We start from the raw sequence: 19149 nt of genomic DNA on the forward strand, positions 1-19149 counted from the left end.
ATTATAACTTTTTATGATGTTTATTTGGTTTATGTGGTACATGTTGATGATAGGAGGACAAAAATTCAACGAAATTGGAAAATGGGTTGAGTGAATGTATCTAATAAAAAGAAAAATGGGTTTAGGGATTTTAGGGTTTTGAAGATAAGCAGAGCTCTCATAACTAATTAGGTAGTAGACATTGTGGCATTTGACTATAGATTTGTTGGTGGTCTTTGTGGGTTTTAAGTGGTTTTTGACTTTGGGTTTACTGGTGGTAGTAGTTGGTCTGCCATTGTTGTCATCGATCTTGGTTATTATTGAAATTTAGCAATTTCATTGTTTAATTTTGTTCTAGATGTTCAAAGTGAGTTGATTCTTTTTTTTTTTTTTTGGTATTTGCTTTGGTTTGTTACATAGCTGTTACATTTGCCCTGCTGAAGATGGCTATAATGCAAATGGCACACCTGCCCCAGATGCAAGTGATAGCCAAACTAATGCAGTTTCAGGATAGCAGCAGGCTATGCTGTTATAAGGGGTTCGAAATCTGCTAATTTTAGGAGTGGTTATGGCTCAAGGGGTGCAATGTCATTTGCGGATGCTGCCATGGCTGGGTTTGGATATGCCAATGGTAAAGGAATTAGAGAGGTAGAGATGGACAAGGACGACCTCCATTTGGTAGTTCTAATGAACCTCCTAAGTTGATATTATAAGATTCTGGATCTGTTCTGTTCAAAATATGTTTATTCGATCATTGTGACTCACATTAATTGATCCATAGTTTCTATATTGACTATAAATGGCATGTTTAACCCATAAGTATAATAAGATTTTGGCATAGGTTGTAGTTGACTTGATGCTGCTATAACAACTAGGGGGTTACAAAGCATTTGCATATTATGCAAACAACATTTTTTATTTAGTTGGTAAATTACGTGATAGTAAAAATAAAGCTCAAATAACTTGAAAACTGCATGGTTAAGAAGGAATTGACAATTTTGTTTAACAGGGTTTCCAAGCACTACAGGAATTATAACAGTGGTTGTAACACAGGTGTTATCTATTTTCATTTGTAATATTTATTCAAAATTCATCCTTGTGTGTATCCTTGATAATGGTCATATCCGTATGCAGATTGTGATGAACATTCTCAGTACACTTTTAATTGATACATCTGGGAGACAGCCTCTTCTAATGGTTAGAGTATAAAACAATCAATCGCCCTTTGTTTCAAATAAATTGAAAAACTACTACTGAAATCCAAACATGCTTGCAGGTGTTCATTATTGGTGCATTCTTTGGTTGCTTCCTTACAGGCGTCTCATTCCTCTTGCAAATTCTTCAAAAATAGAACATAAAATTTGATTTACACCGTCTAGAAATTGTCTTTTTTGCATCTTATTTTCCCTTGATCTTTTATTTTCTAAAAGATATAAGATGTCATGAGCAGTATCTTTATTGCTTGGAATCTAATTTTGGCACTTATTGGCATGTTAGTAATACAAATTACATGCCAACACTTCTGTGTTCTTTTCCTTAGACATGTTTTCCTGTTGATTATATCTGTATTGAACAAATTTTTCATTGTTCTTCTTATTTAACAATTGGAAAACAAAATAAAGGCACAACAAGTACTTTTATCTATAGCATGAAGAATGTTGTGAAAATCATGACTTCTATCAACCATGTTTGTTCTTCTGTTAAATTTTTTCAGTCATTGCACTGTCTAGAGGCCTCTTAATGCTAGATTAGATATTTACTTATTTTGCCTTGGTTTCCTTATTAGATACACGAGCTTTATTTTATTTTATTTTTTTTTACAATAAGATGGAAATGGGATTTTATTCATTAAAGATGTCAGGAATCCCATGGATTATAATGTTAGAGGTTAGTCAGAGACTTGGTCTTCATTTCTTCATCATTTAGTGCATAGCTAACGGCAACTAAATGGTTTTTTTTTTCTTTCCCATATATTTCTTGTAAATATAGAGGGCTCAGTTGAAGCTTTTGTAACCTGTTGAACTGGCTTTGTTCTTGGGTTGTTTCTTATACTTTCAACTTTTTACTTTAATGGAGCTCTGCTGGTGAAATTTAATGCCTCTCTTTTCCCAGGTTCTTCTTCTCTGTCGTTTCCACTATGGTTATGATACTAAACCATTTATCATTACACTATTCCAGGAACATTCTTCATATTTTCAATTTGAAACGAAATGCCATTTTATGAGATTTCTTTCTTTTTCATTTTGTATATAAAGCGTCAAAGTCAAAGATTAGGGTGAGAATCTTATATATTTCTATCAATCCATAGCTTATATCTACATCCCGTCGGTTGCTTTTGCAGCTACTTCAAATTTAGCAGATGATTCTAAAGAGACTAATATGAATGGTTTGACAAGCCAGCTTATTACAAATTCATCGTGGTGAGTTCATAATTGTTTTTGTAAATGATTAATGCAAGCATATATGTTATAGAAAATCATTATTGAAGTTTACTAGGTAGTTAATGAACTATGCTTGCATAGATGTTTCAAGTTTTAACTCTATTTTAAACAGCTATGAAGAAACAATAGATGGAACTTGGATATGCGAATATTCCTGCTTAGGGACTTCCTTTTATAAATGAGTGAAGAAAACATACTTTTAGCCCTTTTTTTTTTTTTTTTTTAAGTTTGTAGTTTACAATTTCTAGCTGCAGGTGGAATCTTTGGTCAGAGGTATATGCAATACAACGTCAATTGCAGAGTTTGAACTAAAAGTAAGTGGTTTAAACTTTAAATACTTGTGATGTGAACAACTTTTCTACGTGCATTTATTTTCTTTTGTATCTAAAACAATTGTCGATCTTTTGTTTTATGAATTATGAAATTATTATGCTTTCTGTCTGTTTTCATGTGTTAGCTTGGTGGATTTCAACTATGCATTGTGAGGTTATTAGCTGGACTTCTAACTTAGAAGCAGTTCTAACTTCTGAACAATAATTCATATGTTGACTTACATTGTTATTCTATTTGCTTCTATCCCTAAAATATTAGAAAATTTGAGTTGAAAAGGTTTCAGTTGTCCAAAAATATACAGAATTTTCATAAAATGATATCAAAAGCAATTTTGGTGCAGTTTTATTCTCACTTTATTCATGGTTTTATGGCTTGTAGAAATTTATTGATATTGAAATCATTCAAGAATCTTTTATCATGCTGATCTTGAGGATCAAAATTTTCGTAAAATATTTTATCATTCCATAAATTTGTTGATCCTAAGGCCATTTTAGAATTTTTTATAAAAATTTGTTGTTTTTAAAGTCATTCCAAAATCTTTTGGTATTAGAATCTATCATGACTATAAATAATCTTCTTCATTATTATGCTGTAAACTTTGACTTTTAATTCTTATCATTTTAATAATTTTTTTTTCATATAAATTTTTTTTTTATTTTCATAGTTTAAAAAAGCTTGCGCTATGTTAGCTAGTACTATTTAATGATCTAAAATTAATATGATAAGAAAAAAAAATATAAAAATGATACAATTTAAAATTTTAATAATAATTATATATAAATTTAATAAAATAAAAAATATACTTTTTATTTTCGGATTGATACAAATTATTACATAATAATTTTCATATAAAACATAATATAAACATACGAATTTTAATATTTTATATTATATAAATCGTCATGTTAAAATTAATATCTATAAATTAATTGATTCATTTATTTACTCCTATTAAATAGTATTTAATAAATTTAAAATTTAAATTTCAATATCCACAACTCCTTTTATATCAAGTTATAACTTCTTTTACAAAAAAATTATAATAATATATTATATAAAATAAAATTAGTGGATTTTTTTAATGAAGAGAAATAAAAGTGTTTATGGATTGAGTGTTGAAAATTAAATTAAAATATTTTATTTATTAAATAATATTTTAAGTTGGACTTAAATTTTGAAAATCTTATTTAAAGTGCCACTCAAATTATGAAAAAAAAAACGCGCTCTTAAATTTTGCTATATTATATTTTGACTCTATTATTTTCTGAATAACACATATATAATATGTTATATATATATATATTTAGAAAAGAAATTTCTCATGAATTACTACTTTAATTATGTTTCCTCTAATTAATTAAATCACGAAAAAGAAATTTATTTTTTATGTAATTACATATCATCTTATTTAATGTTAATACTATTTTTTTTTATAATTCATCTTAATTATTATGTTTATCCTGATTTTTCAAGACAAAGTCAAGTACTCAAGTGCTCTAGCCTCCTTAATACACATTGATAAAATGCTATAAAACAAAAAAGTTTATTGAGCAACGTAAAAATTCTGGGTTTGTGTTTTCCATCCTCAAATTATACGTATAAGACGGGAACATTATTTTCTTGGTACCGAAATAAAAACGATGCTGGGGTGCAAGACAGACAGCAGTAACATGTGACAAGTACAGCTTTTGAAGAATATCTCAACTTGTCAATGGCCGGGCTCAAGAAAAAAAATCCGCATACTTTTTGTTTTCCAGGAAAAAAAAAAAAAAGAAAACGACAGACGTTTACAAATGTATGACATCCACATACACACATAGGCATAGCATTTATAAAATGAAGATTAGTAGTAATAGTATTAACAAAACAACACAAATATATATATAAAAAACTAATAACAAACAAAATTACCACTCAAATAGAATAAAATAGAGTAGATCCTCCTTTCTCTAATCTTTATCCACATATATTATATGAATATGATAATATAAAACATGATACAATGATATAATATAAATATGATATAAAAATAATATAATTTAAAACTTAGTAATAATTATATATAAATTTAATAAAATAAAAAATATTTTTTATTTTTATATTAATATGAATTATAATACGTAATTTTTATAAATTATATTAAATATAATATAAATATATTAATTTAATATTTTATACTATATAAATATATAAATAATTATATATATACCTATGCTTTTTGTCAGTTATGCTCATATTATATATATATATATATATGTATGTATGTACGTAATTATTTAAAAAAAAAAAAAGAGAAAGACGTGAATGCTTACGGCTCATGTCTCTTCCCAGGCACATCAACAACAATAATTTGAGGTTCTAGGTCTAGGTCAACCAATGAATTCGATGCCTACGGCCGAAATTTCAAAGGTTAGCCTTCTAGATTCAAGCTTGAAGCATTGAGCAAGCCATCTGTGAAGGTGAGGGACAATTTTGCTACTCCAAATTGGGACTTCGGCCAATCTCTACGGGATTCATATGAGGTTGTCACCATGGCCAAAAGCTTGAGACTGGCCTGGTTTTCGATGACCACTTTAGAGGGTTAGAAGAAGATACAAAGTAAAGCTCAAAACAGGCGCAAGGAGAGTAAGAATAGCCTTAGAATTTTGTTCAAACTAGTGTCTTCAAGGAGATTCAATGAGGACGATATTCCCCATAAAGAAAAGAATGGTTTTTGATCTGTTATTATTATTATTATTATTATTATTATTATTATTATTATTATTATTATTATTTGGTTTGTGTGAATTGTGAATTGGATTTGTCAGCTCAGTTAACACAGCATTTATCCTCCCGCCTGAAACTGTAAATTAACATGGACATATATCTTTATATATATATATGTATATATATACATGTATATATATTTACATATATACATGTATATATACAATATATATTTATATATATGTATATATAATATATGTATATATATAATGTATAGATATGTATATATATAATATATTATATTTATGTATGTATATACAGATTGTATATACATACATATATATACATATATGTATATCTACATGTATATATATTTATGTATATATGTATATAGATTCATATATATATTTATGTATATATATATACATATATATATATACATACATATATATGCCTACGCTATATTTATGTATGAATACATATATGTATATAATATATACAAATTATATGTATATATAGATTGTATATACATGTATGTATGTACTTATAAATATGTATGTATATATATATACATCTCAACCAATAATAATAGAGAAAATATCCCACATAGTCTCTCAATTATTGTATTCGTTTTAATGTGATACTTAAACTAAAATTTTTTTTAATTAAATACTTAAACTACATTTTTATTTATTAAATTGTCTCAATTTTTAATACAATTAATTTTAAAAGTTGACGTGATATAAGTATCTAATTAGATATTTTTACATGTAAAAAATATTTAATTAACGTCACATCATTAATATCACATCAATATTAAATTAAATTTTTTAAAATTTTTAAAAATAAAAAGTTTTAAAAAATTTTTAAAAATTCTAGAATGTTTTAAAATTTTTTTAAAATTCTAAATATTCAAAAAATATTCAAAACAATTTTTTAAAAATTCAAAAAAAAATTTTAAAAAAAATTATAAAAATTTTTAAAAATTAAAAAACAAGCTGATATAACAAAAATAATTCAAGGACTAAATGCGATATTATCCCAAAAAAACTCCCAATCCCACCCTATCCTTTTCTTCTTCTTCTTCTTCTTCTTCTTCTTCTTCTTCTTCTTCTTCTTCTTCAACTCCGAAGAGTCTACCCCAGAATGTCAATAACTTCCTCTCTTCAATATCTTAAGCTTTCATTATCATTTCTCCCTAAATCAGCTTCTCTCTCTCTCACTCTCTCTCTTCTTAAAACCCAATTCTTCTCTCTTTCTCCAATCCCGTAAGGCAAGTTTGTTTGTGCTACAAATGACAAGATAATGTCCGTGGAAGTGGGGTGTTTAGCCCCACATCCTAAGTACAAAAGGCATGTCAGGACGAAGAAGAAGTTTTAGGCTCATTACACAGATAACCGATTCAAAGTTTGTGACTCTGTCCAGTTTGAAAAGAGCAGGCCTATTAGCAAAACCAAGGCTTTCATTGCTGTGCCTGTACCAAGTAAGAATATGAAGCAGGAAAAGGCAGAGACAGCGGAACTTGGGATTCCATTAAAGTCTGAACAGCCTCAAGAGTAGCAGGCTTAGTGTTAAGCCCTTAGGGCGGGGCCGTTTATTTTGGTAAATTTGTAATCTTTAGCAAGTGTTTTAATTGTTTCGAAAAACCACTTTTGCTTAATGTAATCATTGTTGTTTTCATGGGTATGAATTGTTTGGTGGGTTTGTCATGATATTGATGTTCTTTGATTGAATTTTGCTGGGTTCATTTGAATTGTTCTTTTAGCGATAAAACCAGGATTGAGGTACTATTTAAGTTTGGGTGCAGATGGAACTATATTTAGGCTAGAAAATACTGGAGACAATTGCGATTAGGTTTTGAAGAGTGAAATTGAAAAGAACATAATAATTATGTGGTATCACTTTAGTATCTGCTTGCATTAGGAATGAATTACCTTCATTTACTTCAACGACGAGGATTGAAATGATCATGAAATTAAGCTGCAATTGAATTGTTCTGTTCTTGTTTTGGTACGAGAATTTGGTTCCTAGACTTAAGCAGCAGTGCGAAGACGTTTGACAATTTATAAAAATTTTTTAGACTTTTTAAAAATTTTTTAGAATTTTTTAAAATATTTTAAGAAAATTTCAAAAAATTTTTAATTCTTTTTAGATTTTTAAAAATTTTTCTTTAAATAAGGATATGTAATTAATAATGTCATATTAATTAAATTTTTTTTATATGTATTAATATTTTATCAGATATCACGTTAACATTTGTAATTAATGGTATTAAAAGTTGAAGCAATTTAATACATAAAAATGTTTTTAGATATTTAATTAAAATTTTTTTTAATTTAAATACTATATTAAAAAAAATACAATAGGTCAGAGGTTATAAGGGACATTATCCCATAATAATATTGTAAAGCTAACCCATTTGATGATTTTATTTGGATATAATTAGTCGCGCTTTGATGTGTTCCTCACACAAATTTTCTTCATTAATTTTGATGTTTTTACTCTAATTAAATCCTTCAGCTTCTTGGCTTCTTTTGCAACACGCACACTGCTTATGTACTGCTTATGGAGAACATATCAATGACATATATAGCTCAGTTGTTTCCTTTATAAATAAATTTTTTGATGATCATGATCAGTAGGAATAAAGAGCCCAACGAGCGGGAACCTTTCTTGCAAGTTGAATGAATCTTGAAACGGATATGGAATATGTATAATTGGCATAAAAATGGCCGTGTCCCTACTCCCTTCCCTTGGGGATATGCTGTATATATATATATATATATATATAAATGGCCGTGTCCCTACTCCCTTCCCTTGGGGATATGCTATATATATATATATATATGCTACGATCTTAAGCCACTTTACATCTTTACCGTAACACTATTGCAGGAATACTAATTAATTAGCAACTTGGACTGAAATGTTTTGCCACGACAATGTATACAGTATAAACTTAATACCAGAAAAGTGTAAAAAATAAATAAATAAAGAAAGTTAAATAGCACTTGAAAATATCAGCATCGCCATTCCATAGAAAAATATTCAGTAATATTTTGGCCAAAAGCCTGCTTTTACTCAACTTCTATAGGCACATTACCGATATTGTACGTAATATAGTGAATCTGAACTTTATTCAGTGCCTGACTTGATTTCTAAGTTCATCTGTACAATCTTAAAGGGATAAAGAAATCAAAATATGAAGAAATAACTGATCACAGCAAGTAACTTGATGTCTGGATTCTGGAGCCACCTAACCTGTAGGCCTATCTGAAAAAGGTTTCAGGTAAGAAATTTCCAGGGTTACTGCTGAAAGCAAAAGAGTTTTTAAGTGTCACTGTGACACACGAAGGGGACATCAACTGCCAAAATTTTGGACCCTAGCCCCCATTCACCTCAAGAATATTACTTCAATTAGGCCAAATTCAAAAGTGTTCGATTACTTCGAATGGCAGGGGCGCGACACTATGAACTATTCATGTCACCAAGCGAGAAATGGGGCAGCTTTGAGAAGCAACTCGATCCTATAGCAACTTGATTAAATCTCTTATTTCTTATGAATAAGATTAGATCTGTTAATTGTCCTGATGAAATTGCTGCAAGGTAATTTATACTGGTATATTAGTATTTAATTTAGTATTCATAATTTTCAATAACAACAAATCATTCCAGCCACCGGTAACCCCTTCATCTGGTTTTACATATTATGACGGTGAAGATACATGATCTAGCCTTTCTTCTAGAGGCTAAAACTAGAGGATAATAACTAACTACGCCCAATTAAGGGTGTTTATAGGCACGTTAAAAGATTTATATATATATATATATATATATATATATATATATATAAAAGGCTATCCATCCATAGGAAAGAACCATCATCCTTCATTTACGCCCTTTCTCCAGTTAGAAGATCCATGACAACTCCCTTGATGCTCCCATTGTTCTTCTTCAACAGTTTCGTGTTCATTTCCTCATCACAGAAACCCTGCAACCACAAAACACCCAATCAACAAGAGAAAGCACCAAAAAAAAAAAAAAAAAGAAAAAATACCACAATTTCTGCAGACGATTTACCATTTCCTGCAGCTCCTCAAGAATCGGATCCCATTCAGCTGCCCCACAAAGATCATCAACAGACTTCTCCAGATCATATTCATTCAACCTCAAGATCTCCTTGTTCAAATCAACCTGCTTGAATCCCATATCTTCAAGTTCCTTAAGTAGAGTCCGCTCAACAGCATTTTCACTGTCCTCTTGGGGAAGTGCTTGTACAGATTTTGGTGCTTGTATGCATATTGCAGGAGGAGGTGCTTGCCTGCATATAGCAGGGGCTGGCACTTCAGAGGGTCCAGCAGGAGCTGCTTCTGATAGATCAATGATCGGATAAGACACAGATGAAGATCGAATTCGTAGAAAAGCAGGGGCTGATACACCTTGGTCAACAGTGGGATATGCCGCAGATGGAGATAATGTAGGCGGTTGTAAAGCAGGTACTACAACACCTTGGTCAATGTTGGGATAAGTCACTAATGAAGATGTAGGAATAGGGGTTGGGACATCACTGTTGTTTACCGTCAGATTGTTTGTTGACTGTTCATTAACCATGCGCTTCACTGGCCCAGTGCCTGCATCAGAGTTGCAAAGCTCTGTTACAAAATCCACATTCATATCTACAATCTCAGATTCTCTTGGGCTGCTACTTTCGGGGGGCAAGTTCAAGTTCAAGCCCTTAAGGTTATCACTAATTGTATTTGTATCCTTCGGGGAATCATCAACCTGCATTAACAAATTAAAATCAAGCAACTTAACTGTCAATAGATTAAGGCTCTGAGAGCATATCAACCTTTTAGAAAATACATGACTTACATGGATGAGAACCCAAACACGCTGCCCAAATTTCATGCCAGACTGAGATGCCATCCTCCAGTAAGAAACATATTGACCAGCCAAAGGTGGTGCAGTAAAATCAACAGCAATATCAAGTTCACCATGAACAGGTACACCATCAGAAGGAATCTGTTATGAGTTGGAAAGACCAACAAATAGTTAAGCACAGCCTTGAATGAAATCATTATGAAGTTACTGAACACACATGAAACAGCACATCTGCAATTAAAGCAAAAGATAAAACACTCTACCTCTATATCAATGGACATTGAATTTCTTAACTTGTCTCCCCCAATCCAGACAAGTTGCATCCCGCGAGACCAAGGCAGAGTACCATTATTTTGCATCCGCCATATCTTAGTAAATGGAGTAGATGGAGCCATTACAGTCCTATCCAGTACATTGACATCCAAGATGAAGCAACTTTCTAGCCTAGGCCGAGCTGACTTCAGTACATGATTCCTAAAGATATGAGGGAGTGATGGGCCACCAACCCTTGGAATCTATACTTCATATGTCATTGGAATAAAAAACATATCATATGTTATTGAAAAAAAAACAACAGTTAAGAAGCAAAATGGCAACAAAATTACATGATCATTTGATGCCCTGAAACACCATGGATGACAGTAATGCACAGGTCTGTCCATTCTGACGTAATCAGCTTCATTTCCCATTTTAGAAAAGCAGATGCTGCAGAGATCATAATCGTCTTTTCTATATTCCCAAGTAAAGAGAAGTTCAGTGAGTAATAATTAAAAAAAGAGTCCAAAAAGAACGATCAGTGTTTGAAAATATTTCTTACACTTTGGACTTGAACCGAGGTCCGGAAATGGGAAGAACCCCACAACCATCACATTGAATTCCCTTGTGGAATGTACCAAACATGACATTTCCATCAGTCGAAACAAAGCTCTTTTTACTTGCACTTAAGGGATGGTATGAAAAGGGAGGCACAACATGGTCATTTGCTACCAGCATACCACTGAAGGGACATTCATTTGAAGGATCCCTACCCATCTCATTGATAGAATAATATTTCCTTGTAGCATCGATAAAGGGAGATGATGTATCAATGCTAACACTCTTACCCTTGTTATAAACATTTTTCCCCATTGTGTTTTTCTTGTCATTACGAGTAAAAACGTTTGATGCAGATGGTCCAGAGGACATGGTAGCACATTCAGTCAGGTTGGAATCAGAAGGAGGGTCAACATTCAAATCAACAGCAGCAGGGTCAGAAACGGCAGGCAAATCCACACCTCTTGTTGCATTCCCAGTGTTGGCTTCCTTGCTAGCCTTGCAACTTGAATCAACAGCTGTAAATTTTGGTAAAACTGCTCGTAAGACACTATCCATTAAAGGGTCAGTTGAGGCAGATGGGGCATAAGGGCTCTCAGAAGATCCAACAGGCATGCTTGAATGAGCAGCAGCTCCAGACTGGGAAAGAGGACTAGCATAGTATTGTCCCATCCTAGACAAGCACTCCACAAGATCACCAAACAATGGACTAGCTGATGCAGCTTTGAAGTCAACATCAAAGGAAAGCTTTGAGAAAACTTCACTTAGAGCTTTATATAGAGGCTCCGGTACAGATCTCAACATATCAGCAGCACCAGCATTAAAGCCTGCCAATGGAAGCTGAACAGATGGGGATCTCAAGGAAGTTGAACTTCCGCTGGATCCAGCATAAGGTTTGCCAAGCTTATTATTATTATTATTCAAATGCACATCAATCCTCAAGAATTTGAGGCGTTGCCTCATCACATCACACAGATCATCATCATCAACAAGGGTAACAACATCCCCATCTTCATCAATATATGTCATAGTAAGTTCAGTATCAATAGGAAAATTGAAAAGCCCAATAATTTTTGCCCTCAGACCAGCCATATTAAGATCCAACTGTTCACCATCATCAATAAGAGCATTGAAACGCCTCAGAGTATCACCATACTTAATCTGTATCCGTAACATTTGCAAAGCAAAAAAAAAAAAAAAATGATAGGATAAGGAATATATAAAAATAAATTTTAAAAATGATAGCAATATAAACAAAGTATCATGGTATGAAAACAGATTATAATTCAAGTTTAGGTAATATTAATTAATCAGGAAAACAAGAAATCAATTGAACGATTTTAAAAGGAACAATTAGGGTTAATTATGAACTCATCCTGGAAATGATATTACGATGATCACACTCGCATGATTGACATTCACGAGATCAACTCAGAATTTTAGGGCAAAAAGCCTTCATCGCATGCCACATTCACAATTCAAAATAATCAAAACAATCAGTATGGGCATAATCACAGTCTCGAATTGGAAAAAGAAGAAAAGAAAAAGAACCAAACTTTCCCATGTTCCTCCTCCACATTTTCTCACGCAACAAAGAGAAAATTGAAAAAAAAAAATAAAGAAAAGAAAACACAAGGAGCAGTTTTAATGTAACAGTCCTAAAGTGTTGAGTATTACAAGAATACAATTGTGCGAGGAAACAAAAAAGAAGGACCAAATTCTTATAAAAAGATATGAGAATCTAACCTTGATAACGAGATTAGATTCCATCGCTTAGGAGATTAATATCTGCAAAGCCTTAGAGAGTAAAAAAATATAATTTCAGAAGGAAAAAAAGAATGAAAACCTGTCCCAGACAGAGGTTAATTATTCAAACGATTAAATCGGAGACGATCATTGAGGTTTTGAAGGTTTCCCCTTCTCCTACGATCTCTATTTCTAATTTTCTATTATCTGGTAGTAGCCTGATAAACGGCACGGATAACTTAGTCCTTCTGGCTGAACCTACTTCTGTTTCGAGTTCAATCCGAAGAAGGCTAGCTTTTTGGCGTTATTTATTTATTTCCAGCGTCACGTGTGGCTGAGCCGATAAGAAATTTCATTTACTTCCGCATTTTGTCTCCCTTCTGTCTGTCTTTCCTTCCACGCGAGCACAATTATTTGATTAGGGAACTCAACCCTAACTGTTCATCTCCTGTGGATTAATGTTTGCCACGTTTCAGAGTGCAGGGGATCAAACCTGAAATATAGAAAATATCTCTTAGCCCAAGTGATTGCTTTTTGGGCTTCGGACACCAAGTACCTTATTTTGGGCTTCTAACTACGCTGATTTTGACGAAATAATTCAAAGAAAACGAACCGTGATATTCGTCATCACTTATTGACGTTTTAAAAAAAAATTGTTTATTTTTAAAGTAAATTACTGTATTAGCTCAATTTTAGATAACAATTCAAGAATTGAATCATCTTTAAATTTTTTTAAAAAATAAATTTTAATTATTGAAAAAAATATATAATATATAATATTTAAAATTAATGCATACATAAATAAATTAAAATTTTAAAAAATCAAATGAAAAATTTTATACAAATATGATGCTTTTCCAAAAATACTTACATTCTCTCCCTTAATTATCTAAACCAAACATAATCCATTAATAAAAGAATCTCTTAAAAAATCCCTCCCATCTTATTTTCAAGGCTTTCGACAAAAACCTAAGCTTTATTCCAAAAATAGCCACTTTTTTCCAATCCTCCCCTTGTGCTTCCTTCATTATTCCAACAACCTCTACATTAACCTACTCAATTATCTTTGAATTTTCTGCCACTTTTCATGCTTTCTCGTAAATCTTAACTAATTATTTTTTTCACTTCCTTTAAAAGCTCCTCTAAACCTTATGCATTTTTTCCTATTGCAAAATCGATTTGTGAATCAATTTTCACTTTTTAAGCTTGTTGTCGAATTTGCTGCTCTTTATCGACCAAGTGGGCTACCATTTGAGTCGATCTACCTTGATTGGTTAAGGAAAAAAGACAAGCTCTTCCAAGGATTTGGAGAGGTTAGAGTTGATATCGATGAGTTTGGAATGAGCGATGTTGAGACTTATGGTCGGGTTTTGGGATCGGGTTTTGGAGCATAGAGTGAGTTTGAGCCAAGTAGGAGATTGTATGAGTCATGTATTCAAAGACTTTGGGATGGGATAGATGAGGCATTAGATCCAAGAATTATGGTAAGCTAGTGGAGGAAAAAAGACAAAAGAGTTATGGATTCCTTGTGGTAGTTCTAGGTCGAAGGTAGGATGGGAATTGAATGAAGAAACGTGTTTGGAGGGTTTGAAGGAAGAGAGGTGGGACATGACATATGATGGCTATCATATCATATAAATCCATTGACTTACCATAAGATATAGATTTAGGAGTTACTATTAATTTTTTTTTTTTTTTTGTTTTGGTGTAATTGCCTACCTAATGAAATCTATTCTAATTAAAGAAGAATTTTAAGATTAACTGAGATATCTTTAAATAGTATATTCTAATCTATAAAATCAAAATTTAAGTTTGAAGGTGCAATTACGAATGAAAAATGTTATAACACCCTTACAGCGTCCATCCAAAAGATGGTATTAGTTTAATTTCAAATTATTCAACTCATAAATTCTCTTTGTAATTTTACCAAATAATTCAATTATTGAAAATTGGTCTTAAAACTACTTCAACAATTTGGTAGCAATTTAAGACAATTCACTTGGAGTATTCATGGAGATTAATGTCCCACTCTGAAAAAGTTTCCTCGTTAAATTCATTTGATTTTCTTGGAAAAAAACTTTTATTTTTGAAAATGAAATTTAGAACCTTAGCACAGAAAAATTTTCATCCAAATTCTCCAATATATTGGTAAAATTTAGAAAAGATCCTCCAATATGTTGGTAAGATTTCCTATTAAGAAATTATTTTCCAATATGTTGATAGGATTGAAAAATTATTTTTTTTAAAAAAATTCATTAAGTTCTTCAATAGTTTGATAAAATTAAAAAATTTTTTAAAAAAATTTTTTTTAATTAAAAAAATCAATTAAAATAAACCAAAAATTATTATGCAAAATTTATCATGCAAAATAATATTATATCATGCAATAATAAGAAATTATCATGCAATAATATTAATTATCATGCCATAATATTAATTATCATACAATTAAATATAACCATGCAATTATACAAAGTATATTTAAGAGATCACAAAATAAATATGAAAACATGCAATTAAATATAAAAAAAATAATGCAATTCATACAAAAATAAACTATTTTTTCTCCATAACCCATTTATTCAAACAACTATAATAAATATTAAAATATAAAAATAATATATAAAAAACATAAAACAAAAAAATAAAATAAGAAAATAAAAATCAAACCCAAAAAAAAAAAAATTCAAAGCAGAAAATAAACAAAAAAAGAAAAGAAAAAACTTGCGATCGGGTAGGATTTGGAGCGTGGGTGAACACGTGGGTCACCAAGGGAACACGAGTCAGCCCTTTTGTAAAAAAAACACTGTTTCAATTGAGTATAAAAGCCAAAAAAATGGTTTTTTTTTTAAAATGTTTTAGTCGTTTTTCTCTCTAAGCCCAAAATGCTTTGACCATTTTCTAAAATGCTCCAATTGGAAACTTCAACCTTTTGCAAAATTTGACCGAATTCCCAGATGCCTATGATGAAAAATTCAAATGGCACTGAGAAATTCAAGCCAAACTCTGTTTATAAACTCCTTACTTAAATTTCTTCTTTTTAGTTCATTGATAAAACTCCAATCAGTATGCGATTCGTCAGAAAACAGTTCTTCTGGTGTGAAAAAATCTATTTATTTTTGTACCATTTCTCCAAAAGCTGCTAAACTAGGTGGATATGTAAAAGAGATTTTTTTTTCCATCACTTTGACATGTATAAAAAAAATACTGTGACATTTCATTTTTTAGAGCATTTTTAAACTGCTTATTTTTTATATATCGCAAAGGACAATTTTAGAACAACCTATAAACCTAGATTCTAGCCACTGCCTTGTCCTCCAGCTGCCATAAACCTGATCGAAAAACTCAAACATTCAATGAAAAATTCATATTCAATCCTAGAAATTCAACTAAACTTAGAAAATTACCAAAAATTTTTGGAAGAATCCAAAAATTCAAACAAAAAACTTTAACAATCCTAGGATTAAATAACTTACCGAAAAACCAAAAAACTCAAAACAAATAAAAAAAAACCCAAATTCTAAAAGACACCCAAGATTCAAGCACAGAAAATCCCAACAAATCCAAATCACAAAATCCAAAAAAAAAAAAATCCCAAATCCACAATCAACACCTTGAAATAAATTCTAACTAGAAGCTGATTTTAGTAATTCAAAAAACACAAACCCAGAACTAGTACCCATAATAAAAAAACCAAAAATCTTTTAACGCTAAAGTTGAATGCTGTCATTGCTTTTCCATTGATTTTTTTCCTCCTCATTTTGTGTTTGCTTATTGTTGGTTTATAGAGAATTTTGGATAGTAATTTTAAGGATTTTCCTTGAATGATTGAGATTGGATCTATCACCTACAGATCCGATCATGTTCTTGATTTTTGATTCTTAATTCGCTTTGATTTAGGTCAATAATTCATTTGATTTGGTCCCTAATTTTACTCAAATTTGATTGTTGGGATGGATTCCTAAATCTTTTTTTTTTTTTTTTAAATTTTTTTTTACATTTTGACTGTTTGAAAACATTAAATCAAAACTAAAATCAAATTAAACTTAATTTTTTTTTTAAATCTTATTGGATCCAAAACTTCACAATCAGACTTAACTTACAGTTGAATCTTAATTTTTACTTTGAAAAAACTCTCGGATAAAATGGGGGTATCAATAATAATTGTAGAATGAATAACTTTTTATAAGTCATTTTAGCCTTAAAATTTTAAAAATTTTCATGAATTTGGTGTCTTAAGGTGTTAAAATTTTGATTTTTAGGTTTGCAAGAACATAAATAGCGCAATCTATATAAACTATGCAAAAGTGACAAAAATGAAGCCATGTATGAACTATACACTCCATACAAGGTTGGTAGATGGCATTTAACGAAGGCATGAAGAGCTTACCAAAACCCATTCTACCATGCATACAAGAAGCCTCAATCCTTGCAAAGGTGGTAAATATGAGAGCCCAACATGTAGGCTAATCGAAAGCCTAATGGATATTTATCTCATATTCAGCCAAAACAAGAGTTGGTGTGCAGAAAGACTATTTTAAATTTAAAAAAATCTTAGGCCAAGTGAAAGAATTAAGAAGATTTGGTCTTTGAATTTAAACTAGTCGAATATCCTATTTAAAATTCAAAATTATGTTAACTTGGCAAGACACCTGAGCATGGTGACACAAATAGACCAATGCAAGAGTCTCATTTGCCCAATACAAGCTCTATATCATCCAAGAACTTCCTACATTTGACCAATCTCTTTTCAAATTCAAGATCACATTTTAAATTAAAATGTGTTTAAGCTAAAGTGAAATTGTTCAAGTTTATCCCCTTTAGGCTTACTTTGTACTATAAATAGGCTATGATATTCACTTGTAAATCATGTCTTGTTCCATTTTTTACTTCATTTATTTTCCCTTTAGTTTTCAATTTTTAAAAGCTTTTTTGTAATTATTTTTACTTTTGACAACGTTGATAGACTAGCCTATATTTCTTGTTTTCTTAAAATTAGTTTACAATACAAGTTCAATTTCCACTTTTATTCAAAGCTTTTCTTATTTACTTGGCACTCATTCTTTACTGCATTTCAAGCACTCTTTTATATCACAAACATTTTTCACTTTTGGTTTACTTTTATTTGCATTTTGTCTTGGCAAATACTCAATTCCTTCAAAAGCATTAGGTTCTTTTACTTTCAAAGTTAGTTTTATTTCAATCTTGTCTTTACTTTTCTTGTTATATTTGCCCAACCTGATTACTACCAAGTGTCCATCTTTTTTAGCTTGGTGTTTAGGCATTCATACTTGTTTTTACTTTCAAATCAATATTCAACATTTTCAATCATTTAAATATAAAGATAGGAAGAATCCATTTTGGTACTTGGTCTCAGAACTTAAATATAATCCTTGAGGGAATGATACTTTACTTTATTACTTAAATGTGACTTATGCACTTGCAAGCTACAGAAAGCAACAATCAACATAAGAAAAAAGCGGGTAGCTTTTGGGGTTGGGATCCATTCTTAGGGCGAAAGATTTAGAGAATGGAAATAAGACTAGTTTTGTTAGCTTTTAGAAGGTTCATCGAAGATTTTCAAATTTTCATTTTTATGTTCTCTTAATAAAAATTTATTTAATAAAAATATTTATTTATTTATAAAAAAAATATTTATTTATAATTAAGATTTATATCTAAAATTTTAAGATTAAGTATATTTAATTTTTAAAATTTTAAAATTAATTTTTATGAGATGTCACTTATTTACTTGTATATAACACCTATACACTTACAATACAACAATATAAACTCTTATAATTATATATGTTTATTTTGTTTGTGTATACTTGTTAGATAGATGATGTGAACTTAACAATTATGAAAAGAAAAAATAAATTAATTTTAATTCAAATAAATTATGGATTTAATTATGATTAAAAGGTAAAAAAATATAATTCTAACATTAGTGTGAGTGAATTTATTTTTATTTTTATTTTTATTATTATTATTATTATTATTATTATTATTATTATTATTATTACTATTATTATTTTATTAACCTTGCCTTTATTTGTTTCGTAAACTAAATCTACACTAAATATTTTGAAAACTTTTTTACTTAAGTTATAGGAAAGTGATACATAAACCAATGATGCCTTAATTTAGTGGCTAAGAGAAGATTTTAGAATATTTAAATCTTAAGTTCAAGTTTTACCATGTAAGAGATTTTTTTTTTTATTCATGGAAGGCAAAGCCCTTACAAAGG

The 19149-nt window shown here is 30.3% G+C and overlaps 1 protein-coding gene across 1 annotated transcript; it reads right to left on the bottom strand.

The window, feature by feature from the left end:
- Positions 1-9066: 9066 nt before the first annotated feature.
- LOC111289396 (protein NBR1 homolog) lies at positions 9067-13288 on the bottom strand. The gene is made up of 7 exons (XM_022880401.2): positions 12900-13288; positions 11158-12314; positions 10946-11069; positions 10604-10855; positions 10332-10481; positions 9540-10241; positions 9067-9450 (listed from the first exon to the last, which is right to left on the bottom strand). Exons 1-7 carry the CDS (start codon positions 12921-12923, stop codon positions 9352-9354), a joined length of 2508 nt encoding a protein of 835 aa, XP_022736136.2. The 5' UTR covers positions 12924-13288; the 3' UTR covers positions 9067-9351.
- Between the last annotated feature and the right edge of the window lie 5861 nt (positions 13289-19149).

Source organism: Durio zibethinus, chromosome 9 (assembly GCF_047325235.1).
Source record: "Durio zibethinus cultivar Kanyao isolate XHJ-2024 chromosome 9, ASM4732523v1, whole genome shotgun sequence".
NCBI classification, from domain to species: domain Eukaryota; kingdom Viridiplantae; phylum Streptophyta; class Magnoliopsida; order Malvales; family Malvaceae; genus Durio; species Durio zibethinus.